This window comes from Buteo buteo, chromosome 11 (genome assembly GCF_964188355.1).
Source record: "Buteo buteo chromosome 11, bButBut1.hap1.1, whole genome shotgun sequence".
Classification (NCBI taxonomy): Eukaryota; Metazoa; Chordata; class Aves; order Accipitriformes; family Accipitridae; genus Buteo; species Buteo buteo.
This window is the reverse complement of record NC_134181.1, coordinates 20,653,275-20,675,501: the sequence shown is the minus strand read 5'-3', so window position 1 is coordinate 20,675,501 and position 22,227 is coordinate 20,653,275. Positions and strand designations below refer to the sequence as shown.

General features: G+C 41.0%; 2 protein-coding genes across 16 annotated transcripts in view; one reads left to right on the top strand and one right to left on the bottom strand.

The window, feature by feature from the left end:
• Positions 1 to 22,227, top strand: part of PRMT7 (protein arginine methyltransferase 7) — a 50,122-nt gene that overhangs the window by 27,133 nt on the left and 762 nt on the right. For 3 of the 15 annotated variants that reach the window (XM_075040314.1, XM_075040318.1, XM_075040319.1), the window contains exons 20-22: positions 18,153 to 19,015; positions 19,525 to 19,676; positions 20,477 to 21,992. The gene's annotated coding sequence lies outside the window, so the exon portion shown is untranslated. Of the gene's footprint in view, positions 1 to 7,997; positions 8,170 to 18,152; positions 19,016 to 19,524; positions 19,677 to 20,476; positions 21,993 to 22,227 lie in introns of those variants that run through there. The other 12 variants (XM_075040327.1, XM_075040326.1, XM_075040328.1 and 9 more) reach the window with 12 other exon arrangements.
• SMPD3 (sphingomyelin phosphodiesterase 3) overlaps positions 10,902 to 22,227 on the bottom strand; it is a 35,409-nt gene continuing 24,083 nt past the window's right edge. Inside the window, exons 4-7 of the mRNA XM_075040332.1 lie at positions 19,498 to 19,587; positions 18,570 to 18,633; positions 13,013 to 13,175; positions 10,902 to 11,518 (exon numbers count right to left, since the gene is read on the bottom strand). Coding sequence (XP_074896433.1) covers positions 11,417 to 11,518; positions 13,013 to 13,175; positions 18,570 to 18,633; positions 19,498 to 19,587 — 419 coding nt within the window. The 3' untranslated portion in view covers positions 10,902 to 11,416. The remainder of the gene's footprint in view (positions 11,519 to 13,012; positions 13,176 to 18,569; positions 18,634 to 19,497; positions 19,588 to 22,227) is intronic.

Below are 22,227 nucleotides of genomic sequence, written 5' to 3'. Positions count from 1 at the left end.
TCTCTGTCACTGTGTCTTCAGTAGCATGCTCTCATCTGAGTGGTTAAAATGGTCTTTGTGCTCCAAATCTGGTAGTTTCATTCTGTCAGGAGATTTTAAGTGGTGGTCCCTTACGTGACCCTGTTGGCACTGCTCCTCATTAAGCCTCGTTCTTGCTTAAAATCAATGGCAATCGCTTTTATTCCTCCAACCTCCCTTGTGCCCTCTTGACTAGGCAGTCTATCCCGAAAGCAAAGCAGAGGTTTCAGAGGCTAACAGAAAAGCAAGCCAGGAAGTCTCCCAGAATTAGAAAGGGACTTGCATTTCTCTTCAGCAAAAGCTGTTTCTGCATACAGAAATGTTTCACCTAAAGTTTAAGCTTCTGGAACTGAAGCATAAAACCAAAACTTTATCTGAAGGCACTGATGAGGCATGGTGAAAGTGTGGTAAGATTACAGCAAAGTTATCTGGTGAAGCCTGTGTGTCATTAGAGAGCACTAATCCTGAGTCTCTAGGCATAGGATGAAGATCTTGGTGGAGGCAGCATATTAACATGTTATGGTCTTGTGGTGAAAACTATGCTGCTATATTGTATTATGATGGCTTAGTATCTGTTTCTGTTTTGTATGAAACTGTTAGGGAAGTTGCATTTCTTCTCCTTCATGCATTAAATCATTTTTTTTTTTTAGATTTCTCCTGCCCCACCCTTCTCTTTCTGCATAATGTAGACTAGCGCTCGACAAAAACTATCAGTTCCCTCTATATTGCACAGCAGAATAAATGAACCATAAGGTCAACTTCCATGTTAAATGTTATGTTTTCACCTTTTCTTGCGTCGTCTTGGCACATACCCTGCAATATACATCAAAAGAGTCCCCAAAAAGGGAAGAAGGCAGAGAAAAATCTAGGAAAGACTATGTCTTCATATTTCAATACAAAATAGGCTTTATGTCTGTTGTAGCAGGGCACTCTGCTCCACGGGTTTCATGAGTATATACTGACAAAACATTTAATTTCTGTGTGTTTTCTTTTGTGCTCGTCACAGACAGGAAGCTCTTCAAGGCCAATCTCTTACTGTATTTGGGTGCAATGCCTGCACTGCCAGGCTATAGTTTTTATTTGATGTTTATAGATTATATGAATGAAAGAGCAGGGTAGAGGTATAAGTAGCATTTCCCTTTCAAAAGGGGCACCAGCACCTCAGATCATATAAGCAGTTCTTCCCAAACCAGGTTAGTGTCGGGGCTGGGTTATGGAGAGTTGAACTCTTCTAATGATCCATTGTGGATATGCTAATGTGCAGGTCTGGTTAGCAGTATGTTCCGTGTTCTACAGCGGCAGTCATCAGGTATCAACAGGAGTTTTGCAGTAAGGACGTGACATTGCCCTTTTAGGTGCTGTTTAGCCCGTTCTTTTTCTTTGAAGCCTCCCTCAATGGCAGGATGAGTCCCAATTTAGAATGCTGCCATTTTTGTATTTGTCATGCTGCCAGTCAGCTAGGCCATGTAGTCTGCCTGAATAAATAAAGGTATTTTCTCACAGCAGATCATCTGTTCAGGTCGATGCAAGCCTTATATCCACTGCCAGCTTCCTGCTGCTTTCTTGGATGCTGCTGCCTGGATCCCTTTGCTTACGGGGAGAATATTCCGCTTGTGTCTCTGCTTCTAGCTAGGAACTAGATACAGTGCTCCATTGTTTACCTCCCCTTAAAAGCTGAGAGCTCTGACTCTCTTTTTGAGACAGTCTGTATTTGCATTCCCTGGGTTGGCTGGGCAACAGCTAATCAAATAACTATATTTAAAATAAGATTTAATAAAAAAGTATCTCTAAAGGCAAGGTGTAGTCATCCTTCCCACCAACAAAACTAGTCAGCAGTGTTTGTACTGTGAAATGTTTCCCAAATAACTAAGGCTGGTTTAATCTTTCTTAATGGTCTTACTTTTTTAGATGCTGTCATATCTTTATAGTGTGTCTGCAGATGGAGTATCTCCTCCTTCCGTTCCTTTTTTTTCTATTCCCCCCTGCCCTGCTTTAAGTCAGTCTTCTTACATAGAGCCTTGACAGGGAGCTATTCATACTTGGAAGAGTTTCTGCTAGTAAGCACCAGTTCTGTCCATGTTTAAAACATTAATAAAAATATCAATTATTTTTTTTTTAAATAATAAACTGAAGGTCCCAAACAGATAATTATGCTTGCACTTGTAAATAAGCATTACCCAGAAGCAGAAGAAATTCAGTACTTTTCCCCTGTCTTCAACATAGGACTGAGTGAGACCTTCTGGGTTGCTCTGTATAGTCCTTTGCTGTAGTAGGGCTCATGCATATAATCTGTCTTTAAAAATACATCAAACTGTTTTAAAAGCAGTGGGGTTTTGGAGAGGAATTTTTGTTTGTTTGTTTTGTATTCCATTGTGGTCATTTGGAAGCTGGTTTTGAATTTGTCTGGTCTTGTGGTCAGAAACCTTTTAATTGTCAGCTGCTGGGACTCCAGGCCTGGACAAGGACTTCTTACACTGGGTATGGAGCCACTGCCCAGCATTTAACCAGACTCGACGTTTTTTTCTGTCAGGGTATAGTAAATGCTACATTTACAGCTTCTAATTTGCTCTAACATTGGAACACACAGATGCAGAACAGTGAGGCCAAGGGTTTTTGCAGTGAGGTGGAAGGACACTCAAGGTCAGCTGTGGGCAAGAGTAATTTCACCAGGATAAGCACTGTTAGTTCAAAAATGCCACAGAGTTCCAAGAACACTAATCTAATAATTAATGAAGTAGCTACAGCATGAAGTCCTCCTTATGTGCTTATTGTGGCATACAAGACATGTTTTTTTTAAAAGTCCAAGTTTGCTGTGGCTATAAATAGCTTTCTCGGCAAATATGGAAAAGAGAAATTGTATGTAACCAAGGAGTAACAGAAAATAGAGTTTAAATACCTCTTTCATAACAGTCTTATTTTGAGGCTGAGATAATGGACCAGGATGCATACTGAAAATTAGTTTGTCTTGTGTGATACACCTTTCATTAGAAATATATTTAGCATAGTGCTTGGCACCATGCTAGGCCTAGGATTTTTTTTCAGTTGGTGTCTTGCGGACCTTGCAACTGCCTTTTGTTCCTTGATATCCTGAAGGTCCTTATTAAGCAATATAAAACATATAGTTTTGGCTTTGCTGAAGCTGGTGACAGTGTGGCAGTTGACTTCTGGAGAAGTTTTTAATTGTAAGGAAAGATCCAGCTGTATTTTGCTAGGTGTTCAAAATTCTGGATTGGCATTCGAAAGGTATTTAAGAACCTGTTGCAGCCAAACACGAAGAAGGTAACAATTATACCTAGTTAGATCCAATAAGGTAGTGAGGATGTTACCCAAATTGTAGCAGGTCCAGGGTGTTCAAGCTGACAGTCTTCTGCTAATTCAGAAGTTCATGAACCTCTTGTTATCAGGTACCTTTGTTCTCATTAATTTGATGTGGAGTGACATCATCTTTCCCTCATCATGCTCATCTCTTTCCATTCACTGCAGTGGGAGCCACTCAGCATATACTGCCATTGGGTGATTCCAGGTTCTGAACTCCCACATTGCTTCTTTCAAATACAAAGTTTTTAGAGGCTGCCCATGCAGGTGCTGTAGTATGTGGTGCTGTGGCAGCATTGGAAACCCCTTCAGTTGTTTTTACTGCATCATCCAGAATCTTAAAATTACAGAAGTATTGTTATGGAATAGAGGAGTTCTTGCCATAGTTGCATCCTGAACTCTGGGTGAGTCATTGTGCTAGGCGTTTGTGGAATCACAGCTCACAGTTTAAATGTGTAGGGTGTGTCCCCCCCCTGCTTTACAAACACGCTACTATCCTTTCTACAGGCAGCTCTGTTTCTCTGGTCTAACATTGCAATGTCTTGGCCGTCATCCTCCATTTTGTATTAATGCAGAAGGATTTGTATCAGTTATTAGCTAATACAGTGTTTAATGTGACTATCTCTGAGGCAAATTGCGTTTTAGCAGGGTGGAAAGCGGTCAGAGATATCAACAGTCAGTCTACCAATGACAGTACAGCATTCAGGATTACATTAAGGTTTCTATTGAGCTCATCAGGCTGATGATCTCGTTGCTGGGATTTGCAAGAGTCAAAACATTTGCGAATAGGAATGGGGCTTTAAGGCTTCTGGTTGCTTTGGACACACGCTGCCATGACATGAGGAGCTTTAGCAGAGCTTTGGAAAAAACCTGTTGTAACAGATATAGCACAACAGTGAAAACTATTGCGAAGCTTTAGGCTTTTGTTGCAGTGTTTATACGGATAAAGGGTATTGTGGCACACCTGGCTTACCAACCATACCGTGGCACTTGAAGCGGTTTGGAGTTGTTCTGCTGGGTTTGGCTTTAGAGACATCAAAGGTTTACAGAGAAAAAGCAAAGAGAGGGTTTGGCAGTGGTGGAAACTGCACAAGTGTGTGTTGGTGAGTACAAGATGTTTATGTGGGGAGTGAGGGAAGGTGAAGCATCAGTTTATGGACATTTCCAGAGGAACAGAGTAAGCAGATGCTGTTTTCCAGGAATTATGCAATTTACAGACAGGAAAGCCAGCTGAAAGCTAGTTTATTAATAGGAACGTTGGGAAAATATCCCTTTATTTTAGGGGATTATATTCAGTTCGTCCTTTAAAGAAGGCTGTAGCATTTTTCTACTACGGTTAATCTCCTCTTTTGATTAGTTTACTGTTTAGATGGTTCTTGGTGCCTAGGAACCATTTTCCTTTGCAGTGTAGTGCTGGGTGCTGTATAAAAGACAGGAGGACATCGACATGGTGTTCTGCCCCAAAGAGTCTGTGAGTCAGATGGGAGGAGGGCGAGAGGACATAACAAACGATGAAGGCAGGTGGATTGGGTTCACAGGTCGCAAAGGCCTCTATCAGTGTGAAAGGCAATGGTATTGGCATGGGCACTGCGGCATGTTGTAGGGCTGAGCACAACCTCAGCAGCTCGTATGATTTGCAATAGTATGAAATGTTCATCAGACCTGTAAAGGGGTTTTGGGGGGTTCAAGGGAGGAGGGGAACGAGATGAATATATGCCCCAGACTAAATGTTGATGGAGATTCCGTGATCTTTTTAGGTACACAGACGCAATGTGTAACAATTCTCAAATACTTTTTTTTTCTCCTCTCTTTTTCTTCTAATCTTACCAGCAATTAATGCACATTTCTTCCCGTTCACATCTAATGGTTGTAAGGAGCACTTGTTAAATTTGCTATTATGTAAAAGATGAGAAAGAGGATTGCTGTTTAGCTGCCAGTCTTTCTAGCAAGCCCCACTCACTGATGTCACAAATGGCTGCTTGAAGCCTTCCTTAAATGTCAGGGAAAGTATGGAAGAAAATACGAAGGGCTTACAGATTTGAGGAGTGGTAGATGGGAAATCTGGAGTAGTCAAAAACAACACTAGAGGGTAAAAGCATGTCTTTTGAAAGGCCATGAAAATGTAGGTGAGCAGCTTGAATTTGGTTATGTCAAAGTATTAAATAGTCAAAGAAAAGGGAGAGAAGAGTAACAGTTTCAGCAGCATTCTGAGCAGGAATTTTGGTGGGATAGGGAGGTTTGTGTTTTAATAGGTGCTTTGCCAAGAGAATCTGTACAATAGCCAAAGAGGCAGATGGCATTGCAGTTATAGTGCTGACTGACAGGCAGCTGTGGGCATGAGTTCATAATAAACTACGCTACAACTCCTGGGGCAGAGGGAGCAGGAAAGAGTTACAATTTTCTGTACTTGTTCTTCTTGGTTAGATGTCTGGAAGATGCAAACTGTACAAGAAATTATTGTGTTTTACCTTGTGGCTCTATAGCACTTCATAGAGGGGAACCCACTCATGAGCTGCTTACATAATAATGCAAACTGTAACAATGGAAAAATAGATCAGATATTGCAGGAGAGGAACATATTAGGAATCCACCACTGGAAAATGAAGTCTGTCAAAGTATAATGCTGTGGTAGCATCAGAATGCAGACAAAAATCACCTGTGCAGTGATGGAGAAAGCTGCAGAGATCCATGTCTAACATCCTGTCTGACAAGATGGAGTGGTTCCTTCCTGAGCTAATGACAAGAAACTTGTGCACTGTACTCTTCCTTAATCACTTGCATTGCACTGATTTCTTCCTTTCTGCTTGCGGAAAAAATAAATTCTTCAAGGTGGGGTTCCCTACTGGCTTTTATAAAGGACTTTGAGGCCTCTTCAGAAATACTGAGCCAGTAAAATGGGTTCTTTTCACTTGACGTTGTTTTGTTAAATCACTGGATCTCTTAAGGATGTGTGTGCTGGGCAGGGGCGTGTTTTCTTTTTTAATTATCTTTGACTGACAGTATAAAGATAAAACCCTGCTCTCCACTAGTTCAGGGAGTAGGTAACTGTTGAGATGTCAAGATGCACAACTGCGTAATAAGAAATCATTCTTGTGAAGTGGTCTTACATTGAATGCTAGTAGAATGCATATCCTTGTACTTAAAGCATGGGCTTGGTGCAAGAGGCGGTGTTCAGGTTTGCAGCCTGCAACAGGCACTGTGAATGCTTGCCTGAAGGTTGCATGCCTTGAAAACTGAGCGGGGTGTGTCTGTGCAGGGGATGTTTGAGCAGTAGAGGCCAAGGTGGAGGGTGAGTTAAAAGCACTCCTTTCTTTCACCCTTTATTTTCTGCAGATTCACTAGAACAGGCACAGCACAGTAAGACTGTACTTGAGCCACCCACCAGACTGCACCTTAGAGTCAGATTTCTGTTAGTGCCGTCAGACTCCACATTACAAAACTAGAAAAAGTGGACTGCACAGAATCATTCGAGCCTTGAAATTTTATTATCTTGTTTGCATCAACCAGTTATTCCTTTCAGCACCAATAAAAGACAAAAACCCCTCCCTATTGTTCAAAATACCTTGTTTTTATCAGGTCTGAGATTGTGGTTTTCTTGCAGGCAAAGAAACCAATGAAAATATTTAAATTTTTATTTTTTTAATACATTTATAACAAAATGTCAGAAGGTGTGTGCTTACCATATAAAAACATTAGGTTCCAGAAGGATACAATACCGAAAAATCATTGAAATAAAAAAGGTTATTCTTATAGGATTTCTAAACCTCAGCAATAATACAAGTTTTTAAAAGCATCAAGATTATATTTAAAACAAGACGGCATGGAAAAATGAGACTTTCAGTAACAATTTGACCCTCATTGTAATGGTGATAAAACTGGGAGTTTTTCAAAGTGCTTGAATTGTATTTCTGTTCTCAACCTATGGTGGCAGGAGGAGGTAAAAATGCTTCATTTTTGAGCTGATGATATGTGCTGACACTGATGTGCTGCTGTGTGATCCCAGGGTAGCTCAGAGACCAAGCTGGGGACAGTCAGATTGGCTTAATCTGGACCACCAAACAAAGGCCATTTTAAAAAACCACAATCTTTATTTGAATTGTAAGTTCCTTAAATCTTACTGTCTTACCCAACAAGTAGGACTGAGGGTCTAGCCGGGCTAGCTGAGAGTGCTTCTGGGACAAAACGTTGTTGTAATACTAGCACAAGATAGGTAAACTTGTTATACCAGATGGCTTTCTCAAGGGTTTCCCTACAGCAGGCTACACCTCAGCAGGCTGCAGGCTTCTCTTGGAGGCAGTCTGTGGTACAGTTCATGTTTGGTTGCTTTCGACAGTTTCTATTAAGCATCCAGTTTGTGATGGGATAAAACGAGCTGGCCACCACTTGAATTAGTTATAGTAAATGCTTTTTCACATAGCACAAAGCTATACACTAGGTGCTACTACCCTGGTCCTCAGTGGCTGAGCTGTGGTGTAAAGCATCCCTCAGAGAAACAGTGCACAGATGAACTGGATCTGAATATGCCTGAGAGACTATGTTCTATAGTTTGTGTTTTTGAAGTGATCTAAAGATACCAACTTTGTAAGGACCCAACATCCTTGAAACTTCTGGAAGTTCTTAGTTTTTGGCTGTCCTTATTTGTGTCTTTTGTTCACTTGTTCTAGAAGTGCTGTTGCAAAATGCAAAGTGGACATGAGAAACAGAAGATGTTATCTAGCTTTTATAAAAACAGATGATGCTTCATCTACAGTATCCCTGTTCAGTGGCAGTTATTAAACCAAGCATAGTGTTATCACCCACTTCTTGAAGATACCTGAAATTCCTGTACAAAGTGGGGTAAGCATAGTAGAGTAAGCTTAACTCAAATTTCTTACAAATAACCTCCTACTAATAAATTGGGTCATGCTATCCTTAAGCGATGTGGAACTGAGATCTGAAAAAGCTATCCAGGGTTTGATTTCCTGGGCATGTTCTCCCTCCCCTGCTTCCCCCTTCCCCCCCCTTTTTTTAAATGCAAATATTCTATTACATAGTATCTCTCTAAGGCTTGTAATGACTGATATCCTGCTGGTACAGGCATTGTCTAAATGATTCTCTGTGAGATAGTATATGAACTGTGGTAGTAGTGGTGTAGACAAAACTCGTTCTTCTCCAGGATGTTACTCTTCTGGAAAGGAAAGCCTGTTTGTTACAGTTTACTGGTACACACCCTCTCCGAGTTCTGCAAGCATACCAAGGCATCAGAAGGCACAGGATGAATGCAGAAAAGCAAGGAACATCTGTACAGTGGTGCCACAATGCTGTACCTCCCAGCATCACTCTTGCAAAGTTAGATCCTTAAGACAGTAAATTAGTAAGAACTACCTAGACTGATTAAATGTGATTGTATTGTTTAGAGAGAACATTTTACAACTATCAGTTTCTTGGTCACTGAGAAACTAAGAACATAGAAATCTAAAACAGTTTACTTCAAATTTGAAAAAATATTTCTCAGTGTATCTCAAAGTTGACAAAAGTGCCTGGTTTTTAGTTAGCACAAAGCCACAGAACTAATTTAAAAGTAATTTAGACCATGTTAGTTTTACTGTAAATAATGTAACATTGTTTGGCAGTAGTTTTATGATTATATCCCACACAGTGTCAAATGCAGCTCCTGCAACTGATACTTAGTGAAGTTGATATCAAATTGTAATTTACATTGTTAGGAAAGCTATTAAAAATACTGTACCTTATATTTAATCTTACTACTGAGAAATTAGCTGCTGGACAGCACACAAGTTGCTACTGATACTGTTTGGTTTTTTTTTAAAAAGGTTAATAAAATACAAGCAAGGTAGAAAATAGGATTAAAAGCATTGTTTCAGGTACAAGTTTTTCTGAATTGGGTGGAGAGATAAGAAACCAGAAAAACACATTGCACATACGTGCACCCTCTGTATAAAGAGAAACATACAAAGTGGCAAACTGGTGGTGCACTGGGATAGTACACTAAAGTCTCTGATGCTGTAAACTTGAACTCCTAATTTTATCAAAAAGGGGAATTGAGTCTGGTTCCATTTTTGAGTCCCCATGGGTTACACTTGCAGACTACCCCATGGTTTGGCACAGAACACTTTTAAGAGGCAGTCTCTGCTGAAGGGATGCCAGGACTGGAAAATGAGGCATAAAACCTGTCAAGACCAGGTGCAGTGGGAGAGTGTGAGCAGTGACCTACTACCTACTTGGAATTAGCCAATACTCTTAGTCCAGTACTTTCATGGCGATTAAGAGTTTCTCTACTTGCAAAATCAGGCTGATCTAAGTAAAAGTTCCACTGTTTACTGTAGCTAATTGAGCCAGTATCAGACGCTGCGCAGACTGGATTTCCGATTTAAATCTATTCTGATTTAGCTCAAGCTGATTCCTAGCAGGTGTAAACTAAACCAAAACAAAAGCATCTTCAGGAGTTTGTGGCCAGTGTAACTAAAAGAGTTTACTTAATGGAGTAAGTGTATTAGATTAACTCTTCTCTTTTTAATGCAGGGAATTTGTAATGCAAGAGGAAATAACACTGAAATTGAACAGGAAGTAGGCAGAAGAAACAGTTAAAACACAAGGAGTCTCATTGTTCTCCCAGCAACACAAACCCTTCTGAATTTACATCCCTAAAAAAAAAAAAAGCCAAGTCTCATTATGGACCTGATTCTCAACTTTTCATTATTTTTGTTAAGGTTACAGAGGCTAGGTAGGTCAGGTTACAGGGATAAGATGGCAGAGGGGAGCCCCACATTAAAGAGCTGTGGTTGAAGGAACATACAAATTAGATGGCAGGACCCCTATTAAAGTCTGTGAGTGCATAACAAATGGAGAATTGTGTCTCACAGATATAAGCAAACCCTCTGCTCCTAGATACCTAAGGCTGAGAGTCACAGTTCTATTCTCTGCTCTCTAGCTAGCCATGCTACGCTTTCCGTTTAAGCGTACTGATTCCTTTAGAAAATTGTTAGGTTATCCTGCCTTATCAATCATACGCTGTTCTACACTTTTTCCCCCAAAATGTCACTTACATTTATTTTAACTCTATATCTAGCATGCATTTTACAAGCTATTTCCCACTTACTCTTTCTAGCTAAGGCAGAATGTTGGCTCTGGTGTTACCAATGGTACTACAGGAATCTATTCACTCTACTGTAACATACATATCATCCCATACTGTAATTCAGAACTGCCCCATGTATGGGAAAGAAAGAAAAGACATTACAGGGGAATTATATTTCTTCTTAAGGGAATAAGTTGCGCTTAGAAAGCTAAAGGCCCAATTCTGGAGTCATTATTCAGACAAAACACTTCATGATTTCAGTGGGAACACAGTTGGAATAAGGGTAGAACTGCGTTCTTAAAGTCTTAATTCCAGATCTTTTAAGTATCCTTAAATCAGACAGGAAAGTATTGGTCTGCAAATTTAATAGAGTTTTTGTCTGTTTGTTTGAAGGCCTATCTGTCATGACAGAAGGGTTTGCCAGTCCCAGAATGCCTTGCTTTGGCTGGTATCTGATTTTTGAACTCACTTCCATTCTGATATTCCCCATGGTATCTTACTATTTTATCTCAGAGTGGCATGCAGTGCGGGCGCATGCTACTGATGCAAGCACGCTACTACAACTTTTAACAGGCTAAAAAAAGAAAAAAGCTTTAGCTTCTTAGTTATACAAAGAAATGATGCAAAAAACCATTGAGCAGCACTAACTCACAGACTAATTACAAACTAAATTGTGCTATATATTAGTATAAAAACATGTTTTAGTAAGAATGGCACTGGTTCAGAAGGAATTAGGACTTCCATCTTGGCTCCGTTCGGTCCACAGTGAAAGCATTGTAGTACAGGCCTGCCCTGTTGCCTGAGCAACTTGTGATGTGGCTTTTGGCCACAACCCCTTCCATTTCTTCCCTTTTTATATCCGTCATTGTTGGTACATTCTGGGATTAGCCCGGGTCAGGTCTGGTCATCTTTCCTAACATGGCACCAGAATAGTTCGTTCTTATCCTCTGATATTTTCTTAGTATCGTTAACGTTTCCCTCCTAATCTCTCAAAGCTGGTCAGTTTTAAGGGTCATCTTCTCCTGTAGATACCATGAGACGCATTGCTACTGGTAGGTGGTCTGTCAAGCCTGCTAACTGGGTAATAAAGCTGAACTCTTCCACTTCCTGCAGAAGGAAAACAAAAGAAAGAAGGAACTGGAAAACTGATCTGTTGTACCACACACCAGGACTCTGCTTTTATGCCTCTTTTTAGTTTATTTTGAGCGACCTTACTGTATTAGTGGATGTATGGGACCAGTCTAGCTTGGCTGGGCTAATGGTAAACTATCTGTCACACAGGACATGGCAGTGTGGTGCAGTTGATGAGGTGAACCATTTATACGATACACAGATGAACTAGTCTGGATGAAATCTCTTGTACCTTTTCTTTCCATTTACAGTAGCATCTGTGTTGTTCCAGACAGGCTTATCTGTAGTGCTGCAGTAGGTAATCCATGTGTGTAAGGAGGCACTCACCTGGGAGGAAGGGCTGGCCGTACTGTACCAGATAAGGCATGCAGCTAAAAAGGAAGCCTGTCTTCATTAGATTGAGGTGTTATAAACTTCATGGAAACTTAAGGGAATTAGGAACCCTGCTCCTTGCATCTCTGAATTTCAGCCTTTGTTCTGGCAACATTTCATAAGATCAAATTAAAGTTCTGTAGGAGATACTGCATGCTTCCCAGCTTCTGAAAGCTGGATGGAGCAACCGTAATGCTTACTTTATACAATGCAGTTGTCCCCTCCTACAGGCCAGATACTTACTTTGCCAGTACTTTGTGAATTGCTTGCAGGAAGCGCAGATATTTTAGCTCTCTTTATGCTGCCAGCATGAGCCTTATCAAGACCTAATCTGGGTCAAATCTATTCAAATACTGGTTTTGTTGCTGTTTGTGCAAAATATAAGAATGGGTTTACCACACAGATGCGCCATTGGTATTTGTGTGTCTGAAACAGGAAGCCTTAAAAGAATTTAGTGGCCAAACTGCTGTGTCCACAGAGTGCATGCAAACAGCACAGACAGATGGAGGTATCGTGCACTAAGCTATGCTGAACTGCTCTATTGCCTACTCTTCTGCAGCAACTGCAATGGGGCATGGTAAATAAGTGCGAACTGGTTTCTCATTTTCATCCTGGAATGCTGTATAAGGCAAGGTTCTACACCAGGAAGCAGACAGTGCACCGCAAGTTCTCATTCTGGTTAGCCTGTGTCAACTTCTGCCTGTGTATCACCGACTTGTAACTTAGGTAGGTTTTCAGAGGCACAATAAAAGAACATCCAGGCTCTTGAAAAGATTAAAAAATATTGATACTGCTGGCATGGAAAGCATCAGCCAAAACACTTAGTCTGGCAAAAGTTTAAAGAATGGAAACAAGGTTTTTTGTTTGTTTGTTTTTGAAGAGCAGCATATCTACCAGCATTGCTATCAGAATCCTTAAACTCAGGTTTGTTTATGTAATAGGTTTACAAACTTGGTACTTGCATGCAGAAGTAAAAAATAGCAAAGCAGCAGGTTCTCCGTGCAGTATGAATCTGAACGCAAGCAGAACAGGCTGCAGTGCCATCCAGACAAGTTTGTTGTGTGAGTTATGGCTCTTTTTGTGAACTCTGAAACTCACCACTTTCCATTCCAGGTAGAGACCTTCTTCTGTATAGAGCATATAGTCAATCCTCCTCCCGTTTCCTTTCAATGATGCCTTCCTCCCCTTCTGACTGGAACTGTGGTTCTTGCTGGTGGGATAGACTAAGTATCCTTTCCTTCCTTCTTCACTTTCCAGCACCCTATTTCATTAAAAAACAAAACAAGTGCTTTAAATGTTTGCTCATTCTGTTCCTTTGTGCATTACACTAGATTCTCTCCAAACCCCTGGTATGGGTAATGCCTGTCCAAAAGAACTGTTAAACTTGTAAAGCACGTCGTCTTCCAAATGTGTTTTGTAATACAAACCTGTACTAGCTGCTGACACTGCTCTTAAAGCCTCGCGGCAGGTTTGGCATTACTGGTGCTGTACTGGTGGACCTACCCTTGTAGCCAGGAGAACAAACATCTGAGAGGAGGACCTTGCTTGCCTGCTCTCTGTAGTATATTGCAGCCCACAGCCCCTCCACTGATTTCCAGTGTTGTTGAATCTAGCAGAGGAGGAAACTATTTCATGGATTGCTTCACAACAAACCAGAACACTGTGATACAAACCTCTCCATTCTCATCAGAGTAACTACTTCTGAAATGAAGACAGCCAGCTTTACAGGCAGAGTATGAATGAGGAATGGTTTTCAGGAACACACATTTGGGCATGGGGTAGTTGGTTTTGAGCAAGCCCCAGCATCAGATTGCTGTGTCTTGGACCTCAAGCTCTTACTTCACTACTAATGACAGCCTAATTTATTTGACTCCTGTATGTGACACTCTTCAAACTCCTCTACAGAGATGGACTTACTCAGCGGGTGTGTTAGTACTGCCCCCATCTTGTGTGGAGATTACCCAGCCCAAGCCCATACGCAGAAGCAGTCAAAATTAAGAATTGGTTTTCTAGGTACCAGTCTTGTGTTCAGGCAAATAACCTGCAGCTCTCCCATTAAAATTTGTAGTTTGGGTGCTTAAACCTTAACAGTAGGTTTTACACAGAAGACTATTAAAGTCCCGAGCAACTTGATCTAAGTTTGAAGTTAGCCCTGCTTTGAATGTGACTTTGGACCAGATAATCCACAAAGGTCCCTGTCACTCTATTCTTAGAATAATTCTCTGTTGTTCTGCTGTTCTCCATTGTTTTGCTGTTGTATTGGATTTAAAAGGAAACGTGGTTTACTTTCTTGTATTCTATTTAAAAGATCTACCAAAGGAACGCTAAAGGCAACAGACACAACTGTGCACACAAAAGTAGGAGTTGCACACGGTAACTGCATGTGTAGGGTATTATGCAGACAGCTAATATTAAGTACAATCATCGCAGCTGTTTGGCATGATAACTGTGAATGCAGAGAGGGACAGATTAGGTTGTGGTTTTGCTATCTGGTTCTAAACACAAACAAACTACTTTAAAAACCACCTCCTTGAAAGTCATTTTCCTTTACTTACCTGCCAAAACCTGAGCTCAAGGTTCTGTGGTTTCCCTTGTAAGAGTTGATTACGCCATTAAGCTACATCATCAACTGTCGCAGGAGAAACACTGAGCCATGAACTTGGGTCCTAGCAGGTACAAAGCCTTTAATTTCACCTTGGAAAAAAATAAGATATTTTTGATCACCCAGTTTTTAAGACTTGGCTTTGGATGGGTTTTATGGGCTTGGGTTTAGAAATTTTTTAATGCATGCACGTGAGAGTACAGAATGAAGGAAGAACAAGAGACAAACACCAGACTCCCGTGCTGTGTTTTAATGTTTGAGATTCAAATGGTTTCTTTGTCAGATTTTGTCTCTTTGGAAGGATCTGAATGGTGGCAGAGGGGGACACAGCACTTGCTACAGTTGATTAGGTCTCAGTAGTGTTATAATCTGTAAGTTTAGATCAATTGATACATACAAGAAGTACTTTATGTGCCTTCCAAAGATAACAATGACAAAATTCTGGTCTTACAGTTATTTAATCAGAACTTTCCTTAACTCCCTTTGAATGTAGTGAGGTATTGAAGGTTCTTAGAGTTTACTGTAACCAGTTTATGAAAGTAAGCTTCCTTTATGTATTAGTTTTAGACTATCATCTAATAGCTTGCATTAAATTAGCTTACTGTCTGCGCCCCGTTTGCAAGCTGATTCTACAAAGAGCTACTGCAAATGATTAATTTCCCTGAAATTCTCTTCTAGAGGTTCAAGAAAGCAAGCTCTTTGATGGGACTGACCTCTTTCAAAAATTGTATTTATATTTGGCAAAGCTAATTAACTAACAAAGTAGGAGAAACTGCTGATTAGCGCTGCGGTACTACTGCAAAAAAATCTTATTTGCATTAATTTAAAAGATGAATTTGTTTTAGCTTTAGTTATGTCCTTTTAAAAGTCTGTGAATGCTGGGTATTCACTTAAGCGGCACAACTGCTCATGGAAGGGAAATGTTAATTTCAAATACATGAGGAAAACTAATTGTAAACGTGCATGCATCTGACTAAAACTTGTACCACTTCATACACCATGGTTTGCTGTTTGTCTCTACAGGAAGTAGACACAAGTACTGGACATCTGGCTGTGCGGCGCTAACAGTTAAATGCTAACAACTCAAGTGAATGTAACTGATTATGACTGAGTTTCACAACTAAACCTGAATTTTGTCAGAATAATCGTCTTAATTCATAGGACACAAAGGGAGGATAAAAAGTAATTGGAACTTTATTTTTTCCTTGAAAGATCTTCAGTCCTAAATAACTCTAAAGTTTAAGTATTGAAATTCTGTCATGCAGCTCTCTGGCCGATGGTTTGTTTGTAGTGCTGACCGTAGCTGCAATGAACAAAGTAGCATGAAAAGCAGTATATGTAAGCGAGCTGTAAAGCAAAACTTAATCCCTCATCAAAAAGCTCGAGGGACCATCTCTCATTCAGGCGAGAAGCACCCGAGTTAAGGAAGACTTTTCTTACTGGTGTTGCAGCCTGTCACCCAGAATTGCGAGCCACACTCCAGCAGTGGCGATTGGAAAGATTTGCATTTACATCTTGTTTCTTAGCTGTGCTGTCCTGTGCCAGACTCTGTTCAGGGCTTATTCCAGTGCTTTGCTTGAAGGTGACAATCATCTTTGTGAGATGAGGTTGGTTGCGTGCATTTCATGCAGCCTTTCTGAGCAGAAGCTTGTGCAGCTGCCAGCACTGTGACAGGGCCCAGATTGTAACATCTAGCTTATTAATTGTTCTATATTTATAAATGACTTGCTCATTATTTGTACCAAGTATGTTCTAGTCCGATGTTTTATGTATGCTGTACTTAACATGAAAGAAATATTTAAGAACTAGTTGTTCTGCTGTTTTTATGGCCTAATTAGTTTAGTAATGTGAACTACATTTTATTTATAACCTAGGGAAGAGTGCTGATGAAGAAATAATTCTCTGTATAGCTTACATTACCAATTTAAATGTCTGTTTTCAATGTCTGTAAAGCTTGATCAAGGTTTATTATTGAAAAATTTGAGAATGGATCAATTTTAGGCTGTACCCTGTTTTGCTGTGTAGATGAGTGATCCTTGTTAGCTGGACAGTGCTCCACAGCTTCTGGGCTATTTAACATTTAAATGTCTTTAAAGCCCAGATTCCATTAATGGCTTTAAATTTTGCTAAACTTACTGGCAATTTTTATGTTTACCAGTCCCTCACAGAAATGGAAGGACAGGCTCTCTCGGCCTCTCGTGGAAGTGGTGTTTTCTCTAATATATAACGTACATATGCAGATCCCTGTTTCTCTGCAGAAAAAGCTAGTGGAAATTCTGGTCTAGTAGAGGTTTTTTCATCAGTTTAAGAGAATTATAATGTATTGCAGAAAACTGAAAGCCACAGTTAGTAGGCAAAAAGTCTTATGTATATTCTGTTACCAACACTCAAAAATATTTTCCAGTTATCTCATATTGAGGTGCTGTACATACACATAGGTAGCAGAAGTAATACTCATAAATCTTTGTTGATGATTCGATGGCTCTTTATCTATCAGTCATGCCTTTGTCAGTGGAACTTAATTGCTGAATACAAGTAACTCTTCAGGGAATAAAACAAAATACCCCAAAAGTAATTTTGTGACAGATTGTCTCAAAAGGCTGCTTGAAAACACAGGTGGGGTTCTTGGTTTTCAGGGTTTTTTTAAAGAGCTCCAGGCCTGCTCTTGGAACCATAATATAGATGTTACACCCACATAAAGATTTGCATTTGCAAACTTCATTGTAGGGCCAAATTACCTTACTTTTGCTTTCCAGAAATCCCTTTCACATGTACCAAATTCATGTTTTCAATATGTGAACAGAAATGCCTGGAAATTTTGCAGGCTCCTGAATGTGCAAAGTGTGACTTGCTGTAATAAATCCTTATTTTGAATATAAACTAAACCCAGACCTTATGTCTAGAATTCAATTTCTTTGTTCAAAACTGATACAAAGATGACTTCAAGGGGTAGCCTCACCTAATACACTTAACTGTCCATCTATACCATACAGCATACTGTGCTCAGTAAAACCGCCACCATAAACTGTGCCTGTATGTACCATTTCCATTATTTGTGTTAACTGAAGGAGACTCATTAATTCAAGTAACTTTACCTCTTTAGTATATTTTGGTAACGAACAGCTAGAACATCTTTTGTAGTTAGTCACAATAGCAACATACTTAGTCCATTAAACTAGCCTTCAAGGTAGAGAAGGTGCAGAAAGCCTTATCACATTCATTAAGTGCTGCTCTAAAATGTACAAAGCTTATTAATTTCTCTCTACTGCAATATTATTTAACAAACAGTACAGGTATTCAAGAAATTTATCTTAAGACGTCTGCAAATTAAGTTTTCATTGTATTTCTCATAAGTCCACTCACTCAGAGATAGCTGTTTCTCAATCTCAATATCAAACACTCCCTAAAAGTAATGCTGCACTGGTATCATTAATAGATATTAAGCCATATTCCTAGTTATGTCTGATGTGCTATTTAACACCTCTCTATACTTGTGAGCTTGCTGGTTTAGGTGTATCTAATTCTGCAAGCTTTCTAGAATGGGTAATTAGTTGTTGGGTTAGGGGTGGTGTTTTAAACTTCATGGGTCTTTTATTTGAGGGGAACTACATTTCCTTTTGTTGCTGTCCTTTACAGTGTCGTGACCATGGAACTGGCTGCCTGCAGAAAGACTTTCAGACTGCAGAAAGGACAACTCCATGTACCCTTTTTGGTAGTGCTCAGAGTTCCTTGTCCTATGGGCCTGTCCAGGCAGGATCAACTCTAGAGGCGTAAAACCACTGACTGCCGTTGCTCTCATCTTTTCACCCATTGAAGCCAATTCTATTAGACTTAGAAAAGCAGACGCTTTTCCTTCCTTTTTTTTTTCCTCTTCCCCAAGTACACCCGAGTAAAAATTTATGTCTGGTTTTGGTTTGTTTTGTTGGGGTTTTTGGGTGGTTTTTTTTACAGTCCATAAAACACCCCTCTATTTGTGAAATGTTAAATAGCAAGCAGTGAAGTGGCTTTTTAAGGAATTGTCTAAAGCACGTGGGAGGATTAGGAATTGCATACTTCTGTAGGTTATCTGGCGTGCACACTTCTTCATCATACAATCCTTCAGGATCCAACAAGGTACCTGCAAACAGAAAGGGAGATGTGACTGTCCCAGCATACCTCCTGTGACTTGCCTCTTGGGAAGCTTCTGGGGGCACAGGTGTGTGAAGACAGCATCCATGTGGGTGAGAGGGGACCGCTCTGACTGAGAGCACTTCGTGTTCATTTCTCCTCTATCCAGATCTCCCTACTGCCTCCCACCTTTCAAAACATTGCCTCTGCCCTTCCAGTTTCTCAGCCCCAGTGTCTCTGATTTTTTTATTTTTCTGTTACAACAGAGTAAAGCCACATTATTAAACAGTTCCACCTTCTTACGCTTAGCATCTTCACACTTATAATTGCTGCTCTAGAGAAAGTCTAATTCCTGATCTAAAACTTCACCAAGTTCAACTGAGGTTCACCAGGTATGAATATCTTGGAGTTCCATTAAATCTTTTGTAAGATGAACCCTACAAGTTCACAGAGTTATTGAGTTACTTTGTTACATCCTAAGTTACAGTATTTATAGAACACCAAATGGAATGTTCTGATCAAAAGCTGCAGGCTTTCACTGCATGCAGAAAGTACAGAAACAATAATTTGGCTTCCCCCCACCCCAAAGTAATCTAGAGATTATTTTAAGAGTAGAATAGGTGTGGGAAGGCATTCAAGTAGCTTGATGCATAAGTTCTAGAACATGGACTGAATAAGATCTCTGTTTGGTTTTTAATTATAATTCAACAAGACACTGTTAAGGTTTATAAAATATATGGTACAGAAATACCCCTTGTAAGTATTTGGTCTCCACCAAATTTACTGCCCATTAGCTGAACTACCTGCTGCTTAGAGATGTCATGAGTGACAGACAAGTAACTGTTCAGACACTGATGGCTAGAGAAGGTCTTACCAATTGCCCACGGTTTATCCTCCCCAGGACCAATTCGACATGGGTCTTTGTAGTGTGTAAACAGAGAATGCTGTTGCTCCAGCTTGTCCTCTGCAGGGAAAGAACCAGCCCAAGAAAAGGCACATCAGCTACGTGTTGTGAACCTCCAGACAATGGCGTGTTCTGCCACAATGGAAAAGGCAAGTCCTCCTTCCTACTCGGTATACATACATAAGGTTGATTTGAACCAGTTCAGTAGTAGCTCTACTGCACAGCAGTATCTTGTCTAGATCAGAACTTCCAACAAATGGTTGCTAATAAGAGTGCTTTCCTACAAAGTCTTTCTATGAAATACATCTTTTGGTAGTTTCTAGCTGTAAACTGAAGTGAAAGTTTTCCAGCATATTTCCTTACCCTGCCATTGACATAGCATTGCTTACACCAGTACAAAACTTCTGCTGAGATAGATGACACAATGGAGAATTGGACTGACTTCAGAATGGCAATGTAAATGGCTGTTTGTGGGTGTATATACACATCTCAGTAAGTTGAAGATAAAAGCTTGTGCTTTACTTGCTTCAGAAGAATTCACTGACTGAATGCTTCCCAAGCTATAACTGATAAGAGAAAGGACAGGCAATTCATAATTTGCTTGGGATATTACCTGCAGCATTAAAGCCATTCTAAACATAATCAGCATGACCCATCAACTTGAAATTAATTTTTTGCTAATTGCTACTGTGCTCCTTGCATTTAAAGCATACAGTGCACCAGGCTTCTAGGATTATTTAGTAAGATATCCTACAAAAATGTATACATCAGAATTTCAGACACAGAACAAATAAGCAAGTTCTAGTTCCGTGCATGCTGTTTAACATAGTAATCATTACACCTTGGAAACAAGCACAACCATAACTTGAAAATACCAGCTGCTACAATTCCATTTTTGTTAAATGGCAAAGAAACTGGCAACAGCTCCTGATAACTTTCTTTCTTGCAGCACCTAACACCTTTTACAAGGTTAAAACTTCTTAGCAACACTTGAAGGCTCTCTCTTGGGATCAGCAGAATATTCACCTGTGTTTGGAACTGCTGCTGTAACATATTTGTCACTGTCTATTGCCAAGACAACAGAATATGTAAGTATGCATGAAAACTGACTCCTCGGACATCAGAAACAAAACTTTGAGCTGTGTATCTTAGAGAGAATGCAGCTCACACACTGTAGGAATCACAGTTTGATGTCCCTGTGTAAAATGCTGTTCTTGCCAAGGGAAGAAGCTGTTGACTGCTCCCTGATAAGCAAGGAGAACACACATGTGGAGTGCAGTAGTACTGTGTTCATAGCTGTAGGCACTTTTTCCATTTTGTTATTAATAGTCATTAGTACAGCTGACTGTCCTTCAGCTACTGCATCCACACCAGTTGATCTGTCTCATTACATCTTTCTAGCTTCCTCCCACCTCCCCTGCTCCAACTAGCTCTTGATCTTGAGAACATCCTTGTAATTGCAGGGAGATTGAAAAATGAATTTGCCAGGTGTATTGGTTTTATGTGGCAAGGTTTTGGTAGCGGGGGGTGTTACAGGGGTGGCTTCTGTGGGAGGCTGCTGGGGGCTTCCCCTGTGTTCGAGAGAGAACGAGCCCATACCAGCCGGCTCTAAGACGGACCCACTGCCGGCCAAGGCCGAGCCAATCAGTGATAGTGGTAACGCCTCTGTGATAACATTTTTAAGAAGGAAAAAAAAAGTTGGGAGTGTGAGAAACGGCCGCTGGAGAGAGGAGTGAGAACATGTAAGAGAAACAAGCCTGCGGACACCAAGGTCAGTGAAGAAGGAGGGGGAGGAGATGCTCCAGGCGCCAGAGCGAAGATTCCCCTGCAGCCCGTGGTGAAGACCCTGGTGAGGCAGGCTGTCCCCCTGCAGTCCAGGGAGGTCCACGGTGGAGCAGATCTCCACCTGCAGCCCAGGGAGGACTCCACGCCGGAGCAGGTGGGTTCCCGAAGGAGGCTGTGACCCCGTGGGAACCCCGCGCTGGAGCAGGCTCCTGGCAGGACCTGCGGATCTGCGGAGAGAGGAGCCCGTGGAGCAGGTTTTCTGGCAGGACTTGTGACCCTGTGGGGGACCCGCGCTGGAGCAGCGTGCTCCTGAAGGACTGCACACCGTGGAAAGGACCCATGCTGGAGCAGTTCGTGAAGAACTGCAGCCCGTGGGAATGGCCCACGTTGGAGATGTTCGTGGAGGACTGACCCCGTGGGTGGGACCCCACGCTGGAGCGGGGGAAGAGTGTGATGAGCCCTCGCCCTGAGGAGGTGAAGCAGCAGAAAATAACGTGTGATGACCGTAAACCCCATCCCTGTCCCCCTTGTGCCACTGGGGGGGCTTGGTGGAGAAATCCGGGAGTGAAGTTGTGCCCGGGAAGAAGGGAGGGGTGGTGGGAAGGTGTTCTGAGATTTCATTTTATTTCTCATTACCTTACTCTGGCTGATTTGTAATAAATTGAGCTAACTTTCCCTAAGCTGAGTCTGTTTTGCCCGTGACAGTAATTAGTGAATGATCTCTCCTGTCCTTATCTCGACCCGCAAGTTTTTGTTATATTTTTCTCTCCCCTGTCCAGCTGAGGATGGGGGAGTGATAGAACGGCTTTGGTGGGCACCTGGCGTCTAGCCAGGGTCTACCCATCACACCAGGGTATCCTGGAGTTGTGGCAGAGGATCGGAGGACTGACCCTCCCTAAGATTAGCCAGGTACAC